Source organism: Zea mays, chromosome 6 (genome assembly GCF_902167145.1).
Source record: "Zea mays cultivar B73 chromosome 6, Zm-B73-REFERENCE-NAM-5.0, whole genome shotgun sequence".
NCBI lineage: Eukaryota > Viridiplantae > Streptophyta > Magnoliopsida > Poales > Poaceae > Zea > Zea mays.
This window is the reverse complement of record NC_050101.1, coordinates 155,130,749-155,155,599: the sequence shown is the minus strand read 5'-3', so window position 1 is coordinate 155,155,599 and position 24,851 is coordinate 155,130,749. Positions and strand designations below refer to the sequence as shown.

The 24,851-nt window shown below is 43.5% G+C and overlaps 1 protein-coding gene across 1 annotated transcript; it reads left to right on the top strand.

The window, feature by feature from the left end:
• Nucleotides 1–4,985: 4,985 nt before the first annotated feature.
• LOC103630320 (E3 ubiquitin-protein ligase KEG) lies at nucleotides 4,986–23,839 on the top strand. The gene is made up of 15 exons (XM_008651385.2): nucleotides 4,986–6,031; nucleotides 8,445–8,792; nucleotides 8,868–9,098; nucleotides 9,346–9,471; nucleotides 9,548–9,881; nucleotides 9,957–10,114; nucleotides 10,546–10,703; nucleotides 10,876–10,997; nucleotides 11,110–11,244; nucleotides 12,503–12,627; nucleotides 12,943–13,047; nucleotides 19,427–19,660; nucleotides 20,428–20,761; nucleotides 21,684–21,872; nucleotides 21,949–23,839. The coding sequence occupies exons 1-15, from the start codon at nucleotides 5,307–5,309 to the stop codon at nucleotides 23,506–23,508; spliced, it is 4,884 nt and encodes a 1,627-aa protein (XP_008649607.1). The 5' UTR covers nucleotides 4,986–5,306; the 3' UTR covers nucleotides 23,509–23,839.
• Nucleotides 23,840–24,851: the final 1,012 nt, after the last annotated feature.

The following is a 24,851-nucleotide window of genomic DNA, read 5'->3' as shown; positions in this document are numbered from 1 at the left end:
AAGCCGTGGAAGGGGACTTCCAGGAGTTTCAAGACTACGATGAATTCTAGGTGTGGGTTGGCGGCAACCCCCAGTCAGCTGCCTGTGGAGGCTTTATCTTTACTACGTTTCGTGTAGCACTTTGATTTACTTGCTAAGACAATGACTATGTGGATGTCTATGACTCTATGATGTAATAAGTACTCTTTTATGTTATTATTCGAGCATTGTGTGATGATGTTCATTTATGTAATCGCTGTGTACGTGAGTTCTGATCCTGGCACGTACATAGTTCGCATTCGGTTTGCCTTCTAAAACCGGGTGTGACAGCGCTCCTCAGTCGATAGAGCCGAAGTGACCGCGGTCACTTCGCCGCTCCACTGACCGACCTGACAGGAAAACAGCGCCGCCTGCCCCACTCCGACTGTTGTGCCACTCGACAGAGTGAGGCTGACAGCAGCTAAGTCCAGCCTCGGGCGCCATAGGAAGCTCCGCCTCGCCTGACCCCAGGGCTCGAACTCAACCTCGATGCCGGACGACGGACTCCGCCTCGCCCGACCCCAGGGCTCGGACTCAGCCTCGACCTCGGACGACGGACTCCGCCTCGCCCGACCCCAGGGCTCGGACTCAGCCTCGACCTCGGACGACGGACTCTGCCTCGCCTGACCCCAGGGCTCGAACTCAGCCTCGACCTCGGAAGACGGACTCCGCCTCGCCCGACCCCAGGGCTCGGACTTAGCCTCGACCTCGGACGACGGTCTCCGTCTCGCCCGACCCTCGGGCCCAGACTCGACCTCGACCTCGGAGGAGCCTCCGCCTCGCCCGACCCCGAGCTCGGACCGACCACATCACAGGGGGGGCCATCGTTACCCTACCCCTAGCTAGCTCAGGCTACGGGGAACAAGACCGGCGTCCCATCTGGCTCGCCCCGGTAAACAAGTAATGATGGCACCCCGCGTGCTCCATGACGACGGCGGCTCTCAGCCCCTTACGGAAGCAAGGAGACGTCAGCAAGGATTCGACAGCCCCGATAGTTGTACTTCCGCAGGGCTCAAGCACTCCTCCGACGGCCACGACATCACATGAACAGGGCGCCAAAACCTCTATGACTGACACGACGACATGTACTTAGGGCTCTGGCTCCTCTCTGCCGAACACGTTAGCGCATTGCTACACCCCCCATTGTACACCTGGGCCCTCTCCTTACGCCTATAAAAGGAAGGTCCAGGGCTCTCGTACGAGGAGGTTGGCCGCGCGGGAGAACGGGCCGCCGCACAGTCTCTCTCGCTCTCGCTCTCTCCCACGCGGACGCTTGTAACCCCCTATTGCAAGCGCACCCGACCTGGGCGCAGGACAACACGAAGGTCGCGGGTTTCCCCTTTGTGCTCCGTCTCGCGCCGACCCATCTGGGCTGGGACACGCGGCGACAATTTACTCGTCGGTCCAGGGACCCCCCGAGGTCGAAACGCCGACAGTGGGCAACTCAGAAAATTTGCATTCATGCGGGTTTGGTGCTGCTGATATATGACTAATCTGTTTCAATCAATGTTAATTAGCAAGTATTGTTCAAACACTTCAAAAAATCTTGTAGCAACTGGGCACCATGTTATCCATTAACATAACAGTCTGGTGCTGCATGGTTCAACAGTCTACATAGAATTGGACTCTCACCAAAACAATTCACCATAAAACTCTCTGTGATGCTACATTAAGAATACTACATGTAGCCTCATTTTTTAATCTAGAGGTTGTCGAATACTTGTTGTAGATGATCCAAATGTTGTTGCTATCCGAGAAAAGGCGCAAGGCGATAGTTATAGAGATGTGGTGTTGTCGTAGCAGCGGCGGTGCCATATCGGTGGGCTTGTAGAGGCACCCTGCTGTCATAACAAGCCTTCTTCCATGCGGTCTGCAGGTTAGTCCTCACTTACATCCTCTGGTGGTATGATGCGTCGCTGCTACGACAACCAAACTATTATGATCCCAAACATGTGTACGGATGAGCAATTCCATATATATGTGTTGGATGTTTCCAGGTGCCTCGTTCATGTTTGGTAGATGCTTGACTTCGACAATCTAGGGAATAGCGATAGACTGCATTGGGAGGAAACTTGTCATCGTGTTTGACATTTCATCTGTGGTAGTAACATCTTACCTTGATCCTATGTAAACACAACTAAATGTGCATCTATTTTCTCTCGCCTTTCTCTTGTTCAAACGTTTTAGTCTGAGCTCATTCTTTGCAATGTCCTAGGATGGTGTTCAACATGTTGTTTGGTCAGAGTGTCAACTAATGGATGGTCATAGCTACCTGGTTTCTGCTTTGTGCTTTGAATGGTTTACTTGGATCAATAAAGGTATAATGAATTTGCAAGCTCTTTTGTGTTAGAAGATAGGTAGATGTGATATGGACATACAATACCATTAGTAACTTGATACACGGTTCTTTACAGGCTTATGGCATTGAAGTTTGCCGACCTGAACATAAACATCTAGCACTGTCGCTTGTAATCCATTGATTTTATATTGATTTTGCTACCATGTGTTATTCTTATTTCAATGATTTTGAAATCCATCTTCTTGTAATTTTAGGTCACACAACATAGGGAATAGGTCTCATTATTGGTCCTGCTCTTGGTGGCTACCTTCCATGGGTACTTCTTTTTTCTTCAAACCAAAACCAAAAACCTCTTCTTTAACAATCTTAAATTATACCTAGCTGTGGCAGGCTGCAGAAAAATTTTCAATTGTCTTTTCACCTGACTCAACCTTTGGAAGGTATCTTTTCACATGGAAAAACTAGATAATCCAAAATAATTCACTTACAGAGAAGCCAGTTGACAAAATTATGGAAGAACCAGGTGACCAAATAATTGAAAAATCAATTGACCTACCTATCAAGTTCATTAATTTATGTAATTTTAAATGAGACCTTTTTATGCTGCTTCAGCGCATGTGACCACAGATGACCGTTCCAACACGACCATACTCCAGGAGTGGAGCTATCTATATGAAGAGTGTAGTAGGTAGATACAATTGGCTAATATTGTACATATTTAGTTTGCAGGGTCGTAGTAACAGGGTTCAAAGACGTGTGTTTGAAAGGGCAATCGCCGATGATCAACATGATGAAAGGTAGGTAGTTCTATTGCTGGTTTAAGCTGGAGTCAGCTTCTGAAGTTCGATCGGGGTATCTATACCTGTATGTGTTACTCTTTTTTGATTTCATTTTATGAGAAGAGATTATTATTGGTTCCTTAAATTATACTTGGTGATACTCATAAATAAATGTTTATATATGGTTGTTCAATTGTTTTATAATGTTTGTTCGAAATTAATTCATTATATTTGAGTCAGTGTATTTATAATGATATTACATATTTACATCGTCAATATAATATTAGTGTTACGTGATATTTTGCTATATAAATTTTATATATCATAGTGTTGTTTGTCGTTCCGTATCTATATTTTATAATAATTTTTAACTCTTATGGCAACGCAAGATCACACATCTAATACTTCTATAGATGACATTGCTTAATGTTTAAAATAGGAGTGAGACGGTGTGAGCGGCAGTTGACAACCCTACATGCCGATGAGAACCGTCACCCGCACTTATAGGTGTACATTTGAGCTGGGCCTGATGGACCGGTCCAAAGCACGGAAAAAAGCACGGCCCAGGCACGACAGGCCTGAAATATTTTAGTGTCGGGCCGGCACGGGCCGATATATCGGGCCGGCACGGGCCGATATATCGGGCCGGGTTTGGGCCGAGGTCGCGGCCCATGGGCGGACACGAGCATGATCCGTTTAAGGTAGACACGAAATGACCCATATAGAAGCACGAAAAGGGCCATATATTTATTAAAATCACACTTCATTCCACTCTTTCATGTACTTGATAAAGAACACAAAGCTAGAGATAATATTAGTTAGATGTTTTTTGTAACTTTGAATTACGGTATGTGATGTAATTTTATTTTTGTTATGAACATTAGATAATGAATTGAACTTACGAACTTTATATATAGCTCATTACACTCTTTTTATTTCTAACAAAATGATTTGTAAATGAGGTAGTCATTGCATAGCTCTGGTAACTTAATACAAATATTAAGTTTGCTTTTGGTCAAATTTATTTGTCTTATCTTTTATTTGTTTTATTAAATTTGTTTTGAATTTCGGACTCTTATGTGAATTTCGAGTCAAAATCTGAATTTCGGGCCAAAAATTGAATTTCGGACCATAATATGAATTTTGGGCTTTTATAATTCCGTGCCGCCCGAAATGAGCCCGGCACGTTTAAGCAATTATGGGCCGGACCGTGGGCCGAGGGCTAGGCCCATGTGCCGACCCAAAATTCAAATGGGTCGGACCAGCCCAAAATTCAAACATTACGGGTCTTTTTAGGCTTGGACCGAGCCAGATCAGGCTGCCCGAATGTACACCTATACCCGCACTGCCAAACACACGTGGCAGTGTCGCACCTAGAGACGGGGCAATGGGTAAAAACCCGCTCGGTATTACTTGCCCAAACTCATACCCGCGAAGAAAAATACGCCCTCTAAAAAACTCATACCCATGACGGGTATAAAATTTTACCCAAACCCATACCCATGCGGGTTTCGGGTACCCAACGGGTTTCTCATACCCACTAACATCAACATAAAAAATAATTAATCATGTAAATGACAATCAATACATTAATAAGCTAGCATAAAAGGAACACGTGATAACTAATTTTAGCCTAAAATTTGTTACATAAAGTTTATTTCAATTAGAATAGATTCAATTAATAATATTATGAGACATATTTATAAGAAATGTTGATTTTAAGACGGGTTTTAAAAACCTATGGGTTTGCATGTATGGGTAGTGGAAGAACACATCCATGCCCATGTACCTGTTGAGTTTCCATTTAAACCCGTTAATAAACACATAGATAAAGAAATTGACCCAAACCTATATCCTAATAGAGCAAAACCCATCGGATTTCGAGTAATGGGTACCCATTGCCATTTCTAGCCGCACCCTCGTTGCAATTTGCAAGCGCACGAACCAGGAAAAAAGTGGGCGGAGCGGGGAGAAGAGCAACGCGCGCTTTGCTTGTCGTCCTTCCGCAGCCTCCCCAGTCCCCACCGGCCACCGGCATCAAGGCATCACCACCAATCTTTCGGAAGTTCCCACGCTGCTCTGAGTGCTCTCTCGTCTCCCCTCCCCAAACCCCCACCCCGACGCCCAGATCTACCCTCCCCATTTACAGCTTCCTCTCCGGCCCCGCGCCCTAGGGCACGGCGTCGCCTGAACCTGTCGGCGCCGGCGCGATGCGAGTACCATGCTGCTCGTTATGCAACGTCAGATATGACGAGGAGGAGCGGACGCCGCTGCTCCTCCACTGCGGACATGGATTCTGCCGCGCGTGCCTCTCCCGCATGCTAGCGGCAGCCCCCGGAGCCACGCTGCCGTGCCCGCGATGCCGCCATCTGACCGCCGTAGGCAACTCGGTCTCTGCGCTGCGGAAGAACTTCCCCATTCTCTCTCTCCTCTCCACATCCCCCTCATCCCCGTCTTTCCTCCACTCCGACTCGGGGTCATCCTCTGACGGCTCCGAAGACGAGGACGACTTCTTCGCGCGCCCCAGTCGCCGCCCCGCGCCCGCGCCCGCTGCCGCACCGCCCGGATGCAGCTTCTTCGACCTCGCCTCGCACCCGGACCTCAAGCTCGCCCGTCGCATCGGGAGCGGCCCGCCCGGGCCCGCCGGGCAGGAGGTGTGGGCCGGCACGCTGTCTCGTGGCGGTGGGGTCAAGCGGTGCAAGCACCAGGTGGCAGTGAAGAGGGTGCCCCTGGCCGCAGGGGACGGGCTCGAGGTTGTTCAAGAGGAGGTGGAGCGGCTGAGGCGCGCCTCCACATGGTGTCGGAACGTGTGCACATTCCATGGTGCTGTGAGGGTGGGCGGCCACCTCTGTTTCGTGATGGATCGCTATGTGGGGTCTGTGCAGGCGGAGATGCGGCAGAATGGTGGACGCCTTACGCTGGAGCAGATTCTCAGGTGTGGCATTGCATCTAAACGTCGGTATTTAGTAATATTGAGTAGTTATTCTTTATGCTGCTGTCTTACCAATAATCGCTGCAAACATATCGCATTGCAACATACCGCTCACTTTTATTGTTGCTCAGTAGTCAGTAAGAAGCATGCCTAGCTAGAACCTTCACTAAAGGTGACAAATTATGTAGTATGATAGCTTGTTTCATGAGGTGTGAAGTGATTGATTTGTTACGGCCTTATGCGGTTTGATTTTGTTGGTGCCGCTAGCATTTGCTTATGCTCTATTGTTGTAAGGAAGGTAGATTGCTCACAATTAATGCTCATCATATTGCTTGCCATTTCTGCGCACTGTCATGATATATTTTGTGAGTAGCATAACTTGGGCTTGCAATTTGCTTGCTGAGTCAATTACCATCAAGTTACCAAGCTGTGGGGCTTCGTTTCTTTTATCTATTATCATCTCACAGGGCAACTAACACTTATATATGCTGAAATCATTAAAGTTCCTATGACATGCATTTGTGTGAGTAAAATTTCTGTGAGAATTAATATCAGTGCAAGAAATTTATGAAGTGCTGTGGTTTTCACAGAAGTATTAGGTACTGACACATTTAATATTTCTCTGCAAGACCCATGTGGTTTTCAGAATGGCAGTCCTGGAGCAATATTCCCACCAGATTGATAGTTTGTTGCTGTATGTAATGAGATAACCATTGTCAGCTCTAACTTTGGCTCAAAGGTCCTATGCTATATTTCTTTGCAAAGGAGGCTGTTTCTGTATTTTGACTGTTTTTGGATATCTTACTATTTATATTAGCAAAGGCGATTCAGTCAGCAGGTTAAGTAGATTGCTTGTTTTAGCTGGAACCAAATCAACAGCAGTTCATATTCTAAGATTTTCTATACATCTAACTGTTTATCAGTACATTATAGTTTAGTTTGGTCAATGATTAATTTCATGTCATTTTATGCCCATTCATTACCTTCCCCAAAATTTTCACTTTCTTAGGTATGGGATTTCATTGTAAGTGTTGAGCATTTTCCTATTCAGAGCACAGTTCAAACTGTGGAATCGACGTCTCTCATGATCAACATTGAATTGTGGTAGTGATTTAGTGAAACTAATTGTGCCATATCCACACCGACAAACATTGTAGAACATAAGTGAATGTATTACACTAGTTATGTTAGCGTTCTTGACGATTTGTTTCAACAACCTATGGTGGACGAACAAAAAACAACAGCAAAACCTTTTAAACACAAGCAAGTTGTAATAGGCTAAAAAAGAAATCCCTACGATGATATTTTATGGTAAGAGGTAAGAACATCTCCAAGAGTCTAAGTTTACTCTCTAAATTATCATTTGGAGAGTCATTTGCATAAAAATCACTTTCTATATCTTTCCAATCTCCAACAGCTTTTCTATATCTTGTTTGCAATCTAGAGAGCCATTCATGTTTTCTATCTTAGGCTAGCGAGAAACCCGGAATAGAAGATGGCTATATTTGGATTATAACCATTTAAACAAGCTGGTGGAGGGTATTTTTTTACAAAATATCTATTCATATTAAGTTATTAGCTAGAAAGAATATAGAGTGTTGAAGTGTATAAGTGGATTGTCTACCTTCTCCCAATAGCTTAAGATTTTGGGTTGAACTGGTTAGCGTGTCCACTCTAACATAGTATCAAAGCAACAAGCCTTGGAGTTTAAATCATGACAGAGACTTCATTTGGGTCTCCGCCCCTTTATTTCCACGATTGCGCCTTTCTCTCTGGCTGCACGTGAGTGGGGGTGTTGAAGTGTATAAGTGGATTGTCTACCCTCTCTCAATAACTTAAGCTTTTGGGTTGAACTGGTTAGTGCGTTCACTCTAACATAAATAGTCACTTGGAGTTGCTCTAACCAAAACTATCTTGGGTTCAACTTCGTCCTTATACTGTCAAGCTCAAGCTAATCACATAAACACGTTCTAGATATGCAGTGTTTCTGTGGTACATTTGATGAAAGCTTCTATAACCTTTTATAACAGTTCACAGCTGATGGACGAAACCATATAAATACAACCGAGACTTGTAGCATTTTAAGACTTAATATTTCAACACTTTCTAGTCAGCAACAGATTCTTCCAAGTATCTACTAAAGCTACCTGTGGGATTGATTTTTTGATGTTGAGTGCATGAAACAGCTCATTACACATCAGTAGAACTAGTTATCTTGCAACATCATTCATATTCATTTATTTCTTTTGCCTTTTAATTTGAGTTCCCTGGTTTACTAATAAGTCTATTTTTTTGTCATTTCCCATCATATTTCAACAATTTCTTGAATTCTTAACCAGTGTCGCTGTGTTCAATATTTCCTTTGTTTTTCAACTATGCCAACCACCGATGATTTTTTATGCACGTGAATTTGCAGGTATGGAGCAGATATTGCTCGTGGAATAGCAGAACTCCATGCAGCGGGTATTGTTTGTATGAGCATAAAGCCGTCAAACATTCTTTTGGATGCACATGGACATGCATTCGTTTCGGATTACGGTCTTTCAGCAATTCTGAAGAACCTTACTAGTAGGAGAGTACCTGATGACTCCAGTGCTGGCATTGATGCTACACTGCTTAGCCCCAATTATACAGCTCCTGAGGCATGGGGACCACTGAAGAAGTCACTGAATATGTTTTGGGATAGTGCAAACGGTATATCACCAGAGTCAGATGCATGGAGTTTTGGTTGCACGCTTGTGGAAATGTGTACTGGTGCTGTTCCGTAAGTAGCATGATATTCAATTTGTTGTCCTTAATGTTTTGTGAATGGTGTTGTTATATGCTCATTGAAATGCAGATGGGCTGGACTGAGTGCAGAGGAAATATGTAAGTCTGTTGTAAAAGAAAAGAAGCCACCGCCTCAATATTCAAGAGTAGTAGGTGTAGGACTTCCTGGGGAGCTGTGGAAGATGATTGGTGAATGCTTGCAATTCCGAGCTTCAAGAAGACCATCCTTCCAGGACATGCTGAAAACTTTTCTTCGGCATCTTCTGGACATACCACGGAGCCCACCTGCTAGTCCCGAAATGTAATTTCATCTAATTTTGTATTACTTTATGTTAAAGCATAATACATGGAAGCTTAAAGCTTTGGAGAACTTTTACCTGAAGGTGTAGAATCAAATACTGAATTATCTTTCAGCTAACCATTCCTGAAGATTCCTTTACCTGGAGGTGTAGCAGCACATGTTGAGATATCTTCGAGCTAACCATTCTTGAAACTATTTGCATATTGTTTCCCCGACTGATTTTTGACCTAGTTACTTGCTTATGCAGTGATTTTGCAAATGAAAACTTGCCCAATGGCATGCAACCTCCAACAACCTCCATCTTAGAGATGGTTCATGATAATCCAAATGCCTTGCATCATCTTGTATGCGAAGGAGATGCTGCTGGTGTTAGGTTTGTCTCTGGCAACTCTTGTATGGTTGCATGTATATCATATAATATTTCGCACTAAACCTTTTGCAAATACCAGGGATCTACTTGCAAAAGCTGCATCAGAGAGAAACGATAGTTTAATCCGTTCTCTCTTAGAAGCACAAAATACAGATGGGCTCACTGCCCTACATTTAGCATGCCGCCGAGGCTCGGCAGAGCTTGTGGAAGCTATTGTTGCTTACCAAGAGAATGTAGATATATTAGATAAGGATGAAGACCCTCCTATAGTATTTGCTTTGGCTGCTGGCTCTCCACGATGTGTTCGTGCACTTGTAGGCAGGTCTGCTAGTATAAATTCTAGGCTTAGAGAAGGCCTGGGTCCTACTCTTGCCCATGTCTGTGCTCATCATGGTCAGCCGGAGTGCATGCAGGTATGTCATCATGTCCACCTCATATCGTTTAAGCTTGCTGGTTCCTATTTTTTAGATTCTGTATGTGTTATGCAGGAGCTGCTGATGGCTGGAGCTGATCCTAACGCAGTAGACGGGGAAGGTGAATCTGTGCTGCATATTGCCGTGGCCAGGAGATATACCGATTGTGCTATTGTTATACTGGAAAATGGAGGCTGCAGATCGATGGGCATATCAAATTCTCAACATAAAACGTAAGAAATATTCACCTAGTGCCTAGTGGAAGCCAATCCAGTGCATCAGCTTCTATTATCATGTTCTATTTTAATGCTCGTCTACCATATGAAAAAGTTTTGCCAATTTATTTAGGCTGTGACTGCATTAATAGGCTGTTTGGTTTGAGGAATGAGCTAGTCCATCATCTTCTCACTCCTCACTTTTTTTGTTTGGTTTGTGGAATGGAATGAGTTGATCCATCATCACCTCATTCCTTATAGTTAGTTAGTTAGTACTAATATGAGAAATGGGGTCATCCCACCAAATTTGAGGAATGGACCCATGATGCACCACCACATTTTGGATGGAGTGATTCCTCAAACCAAACACCCCCTAAATCTTCTTCCTTTGCATGTTTTATCTGCCTATTTATTTCCTTCTAGTGACATTTCACTCTCACGATGAGTAGGCCATTGCATTTATGTATTGAGACATGGAACACAGCTGTGGTAAGAAGATGGGTTGAAGTTGCATCTTTAGAGGATATAGCAGAAACGATTGATGTACCCAGCCCTGTTGGTACAGCTTTATGCATGGCAGCAGCTCTTAAAAAGGAGCATGAGAAAGGTAATTTCTGGTTTTTGGTTCTATTGGATTCAGCAGATATAAAGACATAGATCTACAGTTGTATGTTTGGTTATAACAGAGTTCCATAAGGTCCAGGATTACTGGACAATCATGTTCTTCCATCTATTCCAGACCCTGTTCGTTCTAATAGTAAAATTACTTCTACTTGCAGAGGGTCGAGAGTTAGTAAGAATATTGCTTGCTGCTGGTGCTGATTCTACGGCACAAGATGATCCACACTGTAGAACTGCATTACATACTGCAGCAATGATCGATGATGTGGAGCTGGTTAAGGTAAATGCCATCTGGTGGCTTAATTGTTTCCCCCATATTTCTGTGGTGTTTCTGCTCACCATATGATAACAGTATGACTTAATTTTGCCTTTCGATATCTTCCTATTGACAGATTATACTGGAAGCAGGAGTTGATGTTAATATAAGAAATGCTCAAAATACAACCCCACTGCATGTTGCACTTAATAGAGGTGCAAACTCATGTGTTGGCTTGCTTTTAGCAGCTGGTGCAAACTGCAACATACAGGTCTGGTGTGTTACTGTTTTTTTCTTCATGTTATTTTTGTAGGTAGCACTGGGTAAATTTGGAAGCCAAGTCTAATAAAATAATCTTGTGAAAGCCAAGTCTATTTTTATGTTTGGTTAGAGGGATTGGATGAATCATGGATGAGATAATAGATTGGTTACCACCGTTAACCATGGGGCCCACATGTCATACAAACAATAGCTTCTTCCCCTTCTTCTCTGCCTAGCACCGCCAGCCCACATTGCTTGCGTCGCCGCCCTTGCGCGCACCCCCGCCTGCTTGTGCCTGCAGCAGCCCCGTGCAAGCCTGCGCTGCCGTTTGCTTGTGCAAGCTCACGCATCTGCCCATTGCGCGACCCCAACCTCGCCCATGGCTCCACCTCCATTCGTCTCCCGTCGCGCTAGCTCCACTGGCCCTCGACTCCATCCCTGACAGTGTTAGATCTGGCCGCGCCGTCTCCGTCTCCAGGAGTGCTGGATCTAGCCGCCCACATCTCTGCCTGCCGCTGGCTGTGCTGGATCCACCTGACCTAGCTCCATATCCAGCAGCGCTGGATCTGCCTGTGGCTCCATCAGCTGGCTCATCCCAGCCATGCGCGTGCGTGAGGAAGACGACGTTCACGCTATCCGAGTGGAGCGAGTGCTCCGGCATCTTGAAGGAATATTCCTTGCTGGGGATGGCTCCATTCTTGTGTCCACACACAAACCAAACACTATAGAAACTGGGATGGGATGGCTGACTCCATGCCACCAGGCAAAAACACCTTTAGTAGTGGTTATTTGGATATTTAGAAAAAATGTTTACTTGCTAACGTAATAACTAATATTTGAATTTAGTTCAACCTTCTAAATTATGTGCTAGTTGTTGGCGATCTGCTCAAGATCAATGATACTATGCCTACCCAATTAAGAATTAGGATGTACTGAGACTTTTTGAGGTTCATGTTCTAGAGGGACAACTCCTATGCTAGTCACTGGGTCTGTTAGATCTGAAAGTGACTCTTAGAATTACTGGGTTTGAAATTAAAATTTTGCACCCTTAGAAGTTGGGCCTTAGTGTTGGTCTTCTGCCTGGTTTCTTTTATTTCAGTTTTTTTAATCTTGGACCTTCTTTACGTCTGTAGTTATTGTACAAAGGACTTACTTTTTGTACCATTTTTCATCCACATTTACTATTTTACTCGACCTGGTTTTACTGCTATTTATGTCACAACTAAATTATTTTATGTATTTAAGTGTTGTGCTATTTTTTTAATCAGGATGATGATGGTGACAATGCTTTTCACATAGCTGCTGATGCAGCAAAAATGATACGTGAAAACCTGGCTTGGATTGCTCAAATGCTACTACAGCCGTCACCTGCTGTTGATGTGAGAAACCACCGGTAAGCAACTAATGAAGAAATCCAATTCTCCTTGTTTCCCTTTTTATGGTGGCATGAATCCGCATATGCATTGTTCTCTATATTTTTTAGAAGGATCCTTCTACAGGGTACGCCAAACTTTTTTTGTGTGGTGATACCAAAGGAAACAACAAACAACATGAGACAAAATATGCTTACAACTTACATATTTGAAACCTTCTTCTGGCAATGTTGTTTGGAAATTTTACCTTCAAGTTTAGTTGTGCGAATGAAAAAGTTCCTTGGTTTGTGTGATAATATATTAACAAGTTTGAACAATATCACTGTATATTACAGAGGTTGGACACTACGAGACTTTCTTGAGAGGCTTCCACGAGAATGGATTTATGAAGAATTGATGGAAACACTTGAAGATAAAGGAGTCCATCTCTCACCAACCATGTAAGGAACTCATGTTGTTTTTCGAGTAATTTTACAAAGCTTGTTCGCTGCGGCTTTAAGCCAGCTGTTCAGACTGCTGCAGCTGCAATCTATAAAGACAAAATACTATAGAAAAAGTAGAAGCCGGTGGATTAAAGCCACAACGAACAGGCTAAACACTTTGTATACTTTGGTTACTACAAACCTAGTTTTTCTTCTTCAAAATTACACATTTGACATGTGTTTAGCTAAACCACACTTTTAACAAGTTCTCTGTTTAGACAACATACTCTGGCCAATTGGCAGGCCTGAGTGGTCTCTGTATGCCATGATGCTGATATGGAGCTGTTACGTACCTTACGGATTGATGAATGATAGACAAGTCCCCATGGGACTGTAGGATATATAGAGACAATAATATGGGACTAAGGAAACCCATAACGATCTGAGTGCAATGGTGCCACGGTCACAAAGATGATATCCCTGATTAAGAACATGAGATTCATCATTGTTAGTACAAGTTTCAGCAACATGATCATCATGAGGACTAGTCGGGGGATTAGAGAGATGACGACGAGTGTAAGTCTGGGTGGCAGATGGTTTAGAGGAGTAAGAAGGCATGAAAATGGAAGGTGGTGCGATGGGAATGACGACGTCGAGCGTGGATGGTGACATAGATGAAGGATCAAAGATGGGAGGAAGACTTAGAAAGAGGCAGACTCTGTGAAAAAGGATGAAGAATGAGTTGGACGAGTTGTAAAGGAAGGGTCGATTTTCATTGAAGCTCACATCTCGCGAAATGCGAATGCGACGAGAAGACGGATCATAACACCGATAGCCTTTATGTTCAGGACTATGTCCAAGAAAAACACACTCAACAGATTGTGTAGTCAATTTAGTTCGCTCACTAGGTGCTAACAAGACATAACACATACATCTAAAAACTCAAAGATGGTCATATTGTGGAGGAGTCCCAAAAAGGACTTCACCAGGTGTTTTGCTAGAGAGTTTGGATGACGATTGTCTATTGATGAGATAAACCACAGTAGAGACAGCTTCACCCAAAAATGTGAAGGAACAAAAGAAGATAGCAAAAGGGTGCGTGCAGTTTCTATGACATGACGGTGTTTGCGTTTAGCCACACCATTTTGTGCATGAGCACCAAGGCAAGAAAGCTGAGCAAGAGTACCCTTTGAGGTCAAGAACTTGCGAAAATTATCAGATAAATATTCACCACTAGAATCAGAACGAAAAATTCTAATAGGAGCAGAAAACTGGGTGTGAACCATGCGAGCAACGGATTTGTAAATAGAGATCAATTCAGAGCGGCGTTTCATGAAGTAAAGCCAGGTATAACGAGAATGATCATCAATAAAAATTACATAATATTTATGGCCACCTTTTGAAGCAAGAAGTGCAGGACCCCAAACATCAGAGTGAATCAAATCGAAGGGTCTCAGAGTGAGAATCACTAGTAAAATATGGAAGTTGTATTTGTTTTGCAAGGTGACAACCCTTACATTGAAAACTAGACTCAACAGAAGTATGGCCTAAGCAACCTGACTTTGTTAGAGTAGATAAACGAGACCCACACAAATGACCAAGACGGTGATGCTATTTGGCAAAAGACGCAGCAGAAGTGGACGCATCGGAAAGCACACGAGCTGGAGATGTAGTGGATGAAGGAAGATGTAAGGTGTCCAAGATGTAGCGGCGAGGAGCAGCTCTTCGGCGACGACCAGTCCCAATCACATCCCTGTGCGAAGATCCTGTACAAAACAAGATGTGTCATCAAATCCAACAAAGAAATTGTGGTCTGCAATTTGTTGTACTGAAAGAAGATCCATAGATAGCTCAGGGACAGAAAATATTAGAACAATGAAATGAGGACTACAAAGAGAATCCTTATGAGATGTGGCATAAAATACCATCAGCAGTCTGCACAGAAGTACCCTCGGTAACAGGCATAGTAGAAGCCAACTGCGACTGATCAAATGTCACATGAAATGAGGCTCCTGAATCAAGAACCGACAGATGAAGTAGCAGCAACAACAATTGAGCCTCTAGGATGTGGTCCTGTACCACGACCACGAGCCGCACGATGGACATGGAAGTCAGCCAACTTCTTCGGGAATTGAACAAAGCAATTCTCAGAGCGATGACTGGTCTTGTTGCAATGCTCACAGGGCGGTAAAGAGGAACTCTTAGGCTTTTGAGCAGCAGCCAACACAGTGAGAGCTCACACCAGTAGAAGACAAAGACTTAAGGCGAGTCTCTTCAGCAAGTAATTTAGACAACGCCTTAGCCATGGTAATAGTGTCAGAACTCTGAAGCAGACGTGCACGAAGAGTGTCAAACTAAACTCATATCTAACGCCCATAACAAATCTGTAGGTGAAGAACTTAATAAATTTATGAGCCAGACATGGATGAGCAGTACAAGCAGACACCATAGAGATCAATGTACTCATTACTCAATCAAAAGCTGAATAGTACTCAATACTCATCAATAGACATCATTCTGGTCAATAACATGAGTCTGCTACATGAGAGTGTAAGAGAGCACCACTGTACTGAACAAAGCGATCCTTCAAATGAGACCAGATGGCCTTAGCAATTGTAAATTTGGATAAGCTCATAATCATAGACTATTTAGTGTTGTTCACCATGTCAGCCATCACCTTGCCATCATTAATCTGCCATGTTTTGAATTCAGCAGAATTGCGCCGATCATCAGTGATGAGTGGCAGAACTCAACTGACTCACAAGCAGGCGGACAAGTGTCATTCTGAACACCATTCTCGAATCCATCCTTGCAATACCTCGCTCTAACAACTTTATCTGGAGATAGTCCTACTTTAAGTCAGGAAGATACCGACGAAGATACCGACATGGAACTGAACTTCACTTTCTATACATAATATCTATTTTCTTTTATGATCAACAGGTCTAGGTACTCTCGCTTGATTCATTCCACTAGGTTCTACGAACTTAGGAACTCCGAACTCATGCTTTATTGAATTCCGTAGAGCGAGGCTTACTTGGATCGTGTTAAAAATGCTCTCGCTAATCTATTGATGGGAGAGGTGAAATTGTCGCTTTAGAATCTCATTTACTTGAATCTCCTGTCCCGGGTATAATTTCTAGGCGTTCCTTCAAACAGGGCTTATTGCTATTGATTCGATAATCCCCATAGGGCGTGGTCGGATAGGTGCATCATCAGTCAGTCAGGTGGAAGATTAATCCATGACCCCGGAGTGCGGTCTGAACACAAAAGGCCCACTCCGGATAATTCTGACCATCAAGCACAATATTGATAACAATAACATTGATCGACATATTGAACTGCTACAAATATGAGATGCAGCAAACTGGTAGAACAGAAGTACTTGAGTAATAGCAAAACGGATCACAAGCACAAACTGGGGGCGCTGGTTAACAGGTTGGTTGGGCTGCAGCAGAACCGTAGAAGTAGCAGTCTGCTGAAGATGAACAGCCGGGAGCGCGACGGGGAAGAAGGCGCGGGCGTGACGACCTCACAGGTTTGCGCCAACAGGGAGACGAGCGCTTCCAGGCGCCCAGGATGGAGCAGACTGGATCTGGCTGCGGACGGCGGCAGATCTTACTGAGACAGGCTGGACAACGATGCTGGAGCCGCCCTAGACGGGCGGAGTTGCAGCCTAGCGCCGTGCCCTGGATGCGGACGGTGGGCGGCCTCCCAGGCGGATACTTAGACACGCAACAGGCGTGGCCTTCCAGGTGATGTGCGGACGCGCGACGGCCTTAGGCGGACGTGCGACGGAGGCCGGGAGGGACGACGACGGCTGGGAGACACAATGGCTGAAGGAGCGAAAAAAACGGGCCTTAATTGGAGCCACCAGGTTGTGGGCCAAACAAGTCATCTTGACTGCATGACATTGAAGGGGAGTAAGGGCTGTTTGCTCCACCCCACGTTTTTGTATCAGACTACCAGCCAGCAGGCTATACACCTGCCACACTTTGTCCACATGACAGTATTACTATGTGTCTCTTACAGGAGGGCGGGCCTGTTTGCATTTTGAAACTTTGCATATAGGTTTGTTAGTCACACTAATTTTGTTGGATTTTTTTCTTGAACACACTAGAGAGCTGTGTATCTTTTATATTGAGAAGAAAAGGGGTACTGAAACACTGGAGGATCACCACCTAGAGAGGTGTAGTAGGTTTCTTTGTGTTAGATGGATCAGTTTTTGTATGACTTGTTTTTGGTCCATTTCTGGGCCTTGACCTCTTTTCTTCTGTTGCACAATTCTCCCACATGTTTGTGAAAAAAAAGATTGCCTAGCGCCTTTTGTAACCTTGACACCAAGTATAACCTTGACACCAAGTATCCGGACAGTCAACAAGGTGATGGCCTTGGTGGCCACTAGGCCCCACAACTTTGCTTCCTCATAGACCGAAGCAAGGATACCTTAAGGTTAGGCGAAGCAACATCAAAGACAATGATTCCGATAGGTCTAAAGTGACCAGGCTCCAAGAATAATTAATGATTTGAGACCCTACATATCTTGACCAGTGGCAATCTCTTTGATCGGTACCACCAAACTTCAAAGGATGGCTCAGCTGGCTGGGGAGCAAGGTTCTGCAGCCCAAACCACATGAAAAAGGTGTTTGATGGTTTCCTCTTCCTGATCACACAACAAGCATTTCTGGTGATGCCGCTGAGCAAGACAATCTGCAGTCCAGCACTTATCGTGCATGGTCAACCACATGAAAAAGCAATATTTCTTAGGAGCCAGGTTCTCCAAATAGGCTCCCATGAACTGAATAAAATGGCTCCTTTGAAGAAACTTCATATGCTGACTTTGCAGTGTCATCAGAGGAAGCAACAAGCCGCCATATGTGTTTATCTTCTGACTCAGGCTGCAAATGACTTGAAAAAAGGACGTCCCGGAGATTTAAGAATTCCGCAAGAACTCCAACAGAAAGTGCACCTTTTAGTGCATGAGCAAGTGGCCGGAAACGTTCTGTGTTCATGTTCTGGCCAGGGTTAGCTTGTGCATCAATGCATGGATGTGTTAGTCACATGCACCTAGAGTTAGCTTGTTAGTTTGTGCTACTATGAATCATCAGGGAATAAGCCAAGTATGTTGAGAAGCTAGTAGCTGCATGCATTGCAAGAGCACGATTTAGGAGCAGTGTGGGTTGGTTGGTGGAGCACTTCATGTAGATTTAAGACTTGTAGTGCATGAGTCTGCAGCTCGTACAGAAGTGGATGGCATGCATGCTTGCGTGTGCATGGCTTGAGACCCGACCGAGTTGTTGCTGAACAGGGTGTGCCAGCTGGGATTTAAAGCCATGTACTCTGGTTTTTTTTCATGTGAGTTGAATACATAAAAGTCAAAAGGAGGTATTTGTCGTCACAAAATTCTCGTGTGTGTGTTCTCCTTTGTCCACCCTAAATCTTGCGTGTGTATCCACCAGCTATCTAGCTTCTTGTAAGGTTTGTCCAAGAGAGTCTGTGTTGCTGCAAGAGCTGTGAATCCTGGGCGTCTCCAACAGGGCCCAATTGGTCAGACTTAGTTGTATATAATTGTAACTTTTAAATCGTCTTCTCTCTTCTCCTTTGATAGGCATGCAACAAAATGCATGGGTCTTATGTAAAGTTTCTGTAGAAGTGTAGGTTTGTTACAGTTTGATAGTTACATGAAATGTACTCTCACTTTTATTTACCTTTTTAAAATATTTGTAAGTTCTAGCTGGACATCTTGAATACTACCTTTTTTTAAATGTACTCTTACACGCCTCCAATGTTCAATCTGGACTGTTGCTTTTCCTTGTTTGGGTTTTTTAAGTAAAAATAATGATAGTCACTGTCGGTACCCTGAAACAGGGGTACCCCTTACTACAGTAAGAAGGCACGGTGCCCGCGCGGCTATCTCTAGTTACAACAGCTCTCAAGCCAACTTACACTCAATACATAGAAGCTCTCAAGCACACTTAGAAAAGGGGAGGCACACAACGTTACAACAAATGCCAACTTACACTCAAGCACACTTAGACCCAGCTCAGGCTCACAAGTTCATACAAGCTCTCAAGCTCAATACATCGCACAGTGGAGTAGGGTATTACGCTCCGGCGGCCCAAACCACTCTAAACTCTTGTGTGTTCTTGTGTTCGTTCATCGCTTAGTAGACAGGCAAAACGCTTAGGCCCCTCCTCATCTAAGGATTTAGGGCGGGTGCATTCCGCCACCTGGCCGGAGATTTCCACTCCGACAGTCACATACTTTTCAATTTTTATGACAATTCTAGAAGTATAATTTGGAAGTTGACTGCACATTCCAGGATAACAAGTGAATATGAACAGTCATGTTATTTACAAATTATTTTAGTAATTTATTTTCTTTATGCTGTAATCAGATATGAGGTTGCAGATTGGGTGAAATTTAGAAGAACTGTTACTTCACCTGCTTTTGGCTGGCAAGGTGCAGGACCTAGAAGCATTGGTTTTGTCCAGTCTGTTGTTGACAATGACCACCTTGCTGTGTCATTTTGTACTGGAGAAGCCCATGTTTTGACAAGTGAAGTTATCAAAGTTATTCCATTAAATAGGGGCCAACATGTGCAACTCAAGCCTGGTGTTTCGGAACCTAGGTAAATCAAGTTCAGTCCTAAATACCTCACTGTGAACTAAATAAAAGCAATGCCTGATATGTTCACATGAACTTTTCTTATTTGCTAGTCCTGTACATTCCATTAGTCTTCACTCAATTGCTTTAGTATTTATCTGGATGCTGAGATAATTGAATTAGTAGGTATACTGAACTGGAGATCTACCATGTGTCTTTTGTAAGTAGATGCAAACAGAAAGCCCAGATGATTGTGTCAGTAGATGCAAATAGAAACCCCAGATATTTAGTTTTCCCTAATGCTTTATTACATGTTCAATCTGTTGTTCTGGTTTTACACTAAAGCTGATCATGCTAGTATAGTTCAGTGTCATGCAAAACTTAGAGGAGACCTGTCAATCTCTTTTTTAATTACATTCAACTCTTGGAAAAAGTTTAAACTGATGTACTCTTTGTTCATCCTATGTGGTTCAACTGATGATACTGATACCTCATAAATGGTGCTTTGCTTCTGCATGTTACAAAAAAAAGAACTTGCAGTTTCTTCCTACCACAAACAGTGAGTTTCAAAATATATTATGGATGGTGGAATATGTGCTTATCATTTTCATGTTAATGGTATTGGTGTGAACTTTCATCTGTATTGATTTGTATGCCATGTCCACTATCATTGTGGTAACCTAACAATTTGTGAAATGTTTGAATAAAAAAAGTAACTGCACTATAGTTTCAATTAGTTGTTTGGCATATGAAATTATCATTTTGGATCAACAGCTAATATCCTCTTGTCAGATTTGGATGGCGCGGTCAATCACGGGATAGCATTGGGACAGTTCTCTGTGTTGATGACGATGGAATCTTGAGGGTTGGTTTCCCAGGAGCTTCTAGGGGATGGAGAGCTGATCCTGCTGAAATTGAAAGGGTTGAAGAATATAAGGTTGGTAACTGGGTTCGGATTCGTCCCTCACTGACGGTTGCTGTACATGGCATGGAGTCGATTACTCCTGGAAGTGTTGGGATTGTATACTCCATCAGACCAGATAGCAGTCTTCTATTGGGCCTTTGCTATTTGTCCAATCCATGGCTGTGTGAACCAGAGGAGGTTGAACACGTCGACCCATTCAAGGTAGTTTTTGAATTGTCTATCACATAATATACTGTCTATTCGTAAGTTATAGTTCTGTTCAATTATTTTAACTATCTACTCCATCCCAAAATATAATTCATTTTAGACTAAACGTACATTCATTAATTAACATATGAATATAGTTTGTATGTATGTCTACCTTCATTGTTATCCATTCAAATGTGGACGGAAAAAAGAGGGCTAAGATTGCTAGAAAGAACTTTATTTTGGGATGGAGTAGTATTTAATACTTTGTTCCAAATTATAGTTCACTTTGGCTTTGTCTTTGTTCGAACTTCTTTAACTTTGACCAAGTTTATATAAAAATGCACTCATGCACCAATAGTCCAATACAAACAATCCTGTATTAGTTTCATTAAATTCCCCACAAAATATATTTTGATACTGTATTTATTTGAACTTGTAGGTTTTAATATTATTTTCTAAAACCTTGGTCAAAGCTAGCAAAGTTTGATTTAGGACAAAACCAAACTCCACTATAATTTGGAACGGAGGGAGTGTATGATCTATTTGTTCTTGTGTTAGGCTCTGTTCGGTTGTTTCGGATTGGAGCCCCGGATTAATTCCTAGCCGGATTACTTCTCTAATTTATATAGATTTTGATGAGCTGGAATGAATCCTGGCTTATTCCGGTACAACCGAACGGGCCCTTAATGTGTTTACAATCCCATTCATATGAGGCTCCCTTTGGTACGGTGGCGGTGTTTATTTGACTCTCTCGTTATATAAACATAAAGATCAATATTTTACTGTTTATTTATTAATTCTAATTAGATTCATAGGGTTACACAGCAATGGGAACTGACTTAGTCACCTATCATATATTTGTGCTTATGTGCATTTTGGTGCCTGTTTGTTTTTTCTTAGTTATGTTCTTGTTTTTTGCAAAACAAAATTCCAGATTGGGGACCAAGTATGTGTAAAGAGGTCTGTTGCAGAGCCCAGATATGCATGGGGTGGTGAGACTCATCACAGTGTTGGGAAAATAATTGACATCGAGAGTGATGGTCTGCTCATCATTGATATTCCTAATCGGGCTGCGCCATGGCAAGCAGATCCATCGGACATGGAAAAGATTGAGAACTTTAAGGTATGAACTTCTTAATGTTCGTGTTAATGCTTTTATTGATTTTCTTTGGATCCTTATCTTTCATTTCTATTTGCAGGTTGGCGATTGGATTAGAGTCAAAGCAACAGTTCCTTCACCCAAATATGGTTGGGAGGATGTGACTCGTAATAGTATTGGGATTGTTCATAGTCTACAAGATGATGGGGATGTTGGTGTTGCTTTCTGCTTCAGAAGCAGGCTTTTTCTTTGCTCGGTTGCAGATGTCGAGAAGGCACAGCCATTTGAAGTAGGGGAGAAGGTTCATGTGTCACCTTCCATATCTGAGCCACGCCTCGGGTGGTTAAGTGAAACTGCAGCTACTATTGGAGCCATATCAAGGATTGACATGGATGGGACTTTAAATATCAAGGTTTCTGGCCGAAAAGGCTTGTGGAAGGTTGCTCCTGGTGACGCTGAGAGGCTTTCAGCATTTGAAGTTGGAGATTGGGTCCGCCTGAAACCAAGTATTGGGAGCAGGCCTACCTATGACTGGAATAGTGTTGGGAGAATAAGCATTGCAGTAGTCCATAGCATTCAGGACTCTGGTTACTTGGAGTTAGCAGGTTGTTTCAGGAATGGGAAATGGTTAACCCATAATACAGACATTGAGAAAGTGCAGACCTTAAAAATTGGTCAGCATGTTCGATTCCGTGCTGGAATTTCAGAGCCTAGATGGGGATGGAGAGATGCGAACCCTGATTCTAGAGGCGTCATCGCTGGTGTACATGCTGATGGAGAGGTAAGGGTTGCCTTCTTTGGTGTGCCTGGATTGTGGAGAGGCGACCCTGCAGATCTTGAAATTGAGAATATCTTTGAGGTTGGAGAGTGGGTTAGGCTGACGAACGATGTGGAACAATGGAGATCGCTCAAACCTGGTAGCATTGGTGTGGTGCATGGGGTGGGATATCAAGGTGATGCTTGGGATGGAACCATTCATGTTGCTTTTTGTGGTGAGCAGGAAAGGTGGATTGGGCCTTCTAGCCAGCTTGAAGGAGTTAGCAAGTTTGTTGTTGGGCAGCGTGTTCGAATCAGAGGCTGTATCCGCCAGCCAAGATTTGGTTGGTCCAACCATAATCATTCAAGTATAGGGACAATCTCATCTATTGACGCAGATGGGAAGCTGAGGATTCATACACCAGCTGGTGCCAGGGCTTGGTTGATAGACCCAGCAGAGGTGGAAGAAGTGGAGGAGGAGGAAGTCTGTGTTGGGGATTGGGTAAAGGTTAAGGACTCCGTTGGAACCCCAGTTTATCAATGGGGTGATGTGAACCACAGCAGCATAGGGGTGGTCCACCGGGCTGATGATGGAGAGCTCTGGATTGCTTTCTGCTTCTGCGAGAGGCTATGGTTATGCAAAGCATGGGAGGTGGAAAAAGTGAGGCCCTTCAGACAAGGTGACAAAGTAAGGATACGACCTGGTCTTGTATCCCCCAGATGGGGTTGGGGGATGGAGACCTACGCGAGCAAAGGCGAGGTTGTAGGTGTGGATGCAAATGGAAAGCTGAGGATAAAGTTTCGGTGGAGGGATAGACTTTGGATTGGGGACCCTGCTGATATTGTTCTTGATGATGTCCACTTATTGACGGAGGCTTCTAATGGCTTGGCTTTTTGTTCATAGGCTTGTGGTATTCTTTCGATACCATATCTGATATATTGCACCCATCCATTTTGCAGCATTTCAAATTTAGCAAAATCTTAACCTGCAGTGGACTTGCAAGTTGCACATAACTATCATCGCATCGGCATGCCAGGGTGTATTTCATGTTGATAACCGGGGAATGAGAAGACAACGATAGTGTAGAGCTGGTAACCATCACCTAGTTTTTTCTTCTTTGGTTTACATGTATAATTATGCCTCCTGACACCTTTTTGGGTTTCAGTGTATCATATACCAGTGTACAGGTTCGGACCTGAACATTAATTTAATTGATAGTGGTCTTGTATGTTTACTTGATTGGCGGATGGGCCGACTCGGTGTGGACTGAAGCTCAACGGACTCGACGTTTTTCAGACATTTACTAGATAAAACATCTTTCAACCCACCTGACAATACAAACCCAATAGTCTTGTGATAAAACATCTTTCGGCCCACCTCACACCACAAACCCAATGGTCTTGTGCAATGATAATAGTGCAATACATATTAACCAAATTGGTAGATGTTTTATTGAAATGTCTAAATTTTTTTACAGCATATCCTTTAGTTAAATCTTATGGCCACCACCGACGCACAACCACACTGACCACACCACACCATACATCCTGCAGGTGCACCACTGGCGTCAAACCCCGGGCTTGTCGTGCCCTCAGGGCGGGTCAGTATTCGATCACGCCCCAGACCAGCTTTATTGAATCTACTATTCTTTCAATATATTTTCGTCCAAAAGACAATAAACATAAATTGAGACATGGATTAAGCCTCGCACTGCAGACTGCCCCCACCAACGTCACGGGCGTTCTCCTGTAGTGCGTGCAACAAACAACCATATCCGCTTCAAGAGGACTGAGAGCTAAGCCTTTGCTCAATCCAACTGTCGCTATACACAATGCATTTTCTGGAAGAAAAGAGTTTGCACCCAAGCACCACTACTTTGGTCTATACTATGAACAACTCTGTCTGGTCTGGTCTGGCTTTTGGTAGTGCCTGTGGCAGTAGTTGAGATCAGGCTACCAACCGCATTTTCATTTGCAAAAAGAGGCATGTTTGTTCGACTTTTGTACTTTATTATTATTATATATCTAAACTCTGCAATATTTTTCATGAGATCTGGTACAAGTTTTGAAGCTTTAAACCCCACATTCACATGCCAAACGAGACATCCAATGGGCGTCCTCCAGATAAAGGTATCCAATTACATCCTGCAAAGTGCAAACACGTGAGACTTACTCGTTAGTGTAGGCTTCGCTTTCCTCTCCAGGCAGCTGGATGTACGCGCAACTTATACAGATATTCAGTCGCTC

Bases quoted from the DNA above. Each gene is read 5' to 3' on its own strand.
- LOC103630320 (XM_008651385.2), top strand. From the start codon at position 5,307: ATGCGAGTACCATGCTGCTCGTTATGCAACGTCAGATATGACGAGGAG. The intron at 11,245-12,502 runs GTCTGGTGTGTT...TTTTTTAATCAG, and splicing joins GTGCAAACTGCAACATACAG to GATGATGATGGTGACAATGC. The intron at 20,762-21,683 runs GTAGTTTTTGAA...ACAAAATTCCAG, and splicing joins AACACGTCGACCCATTCAAG to ATTGGGGACCAAGTATGTGT.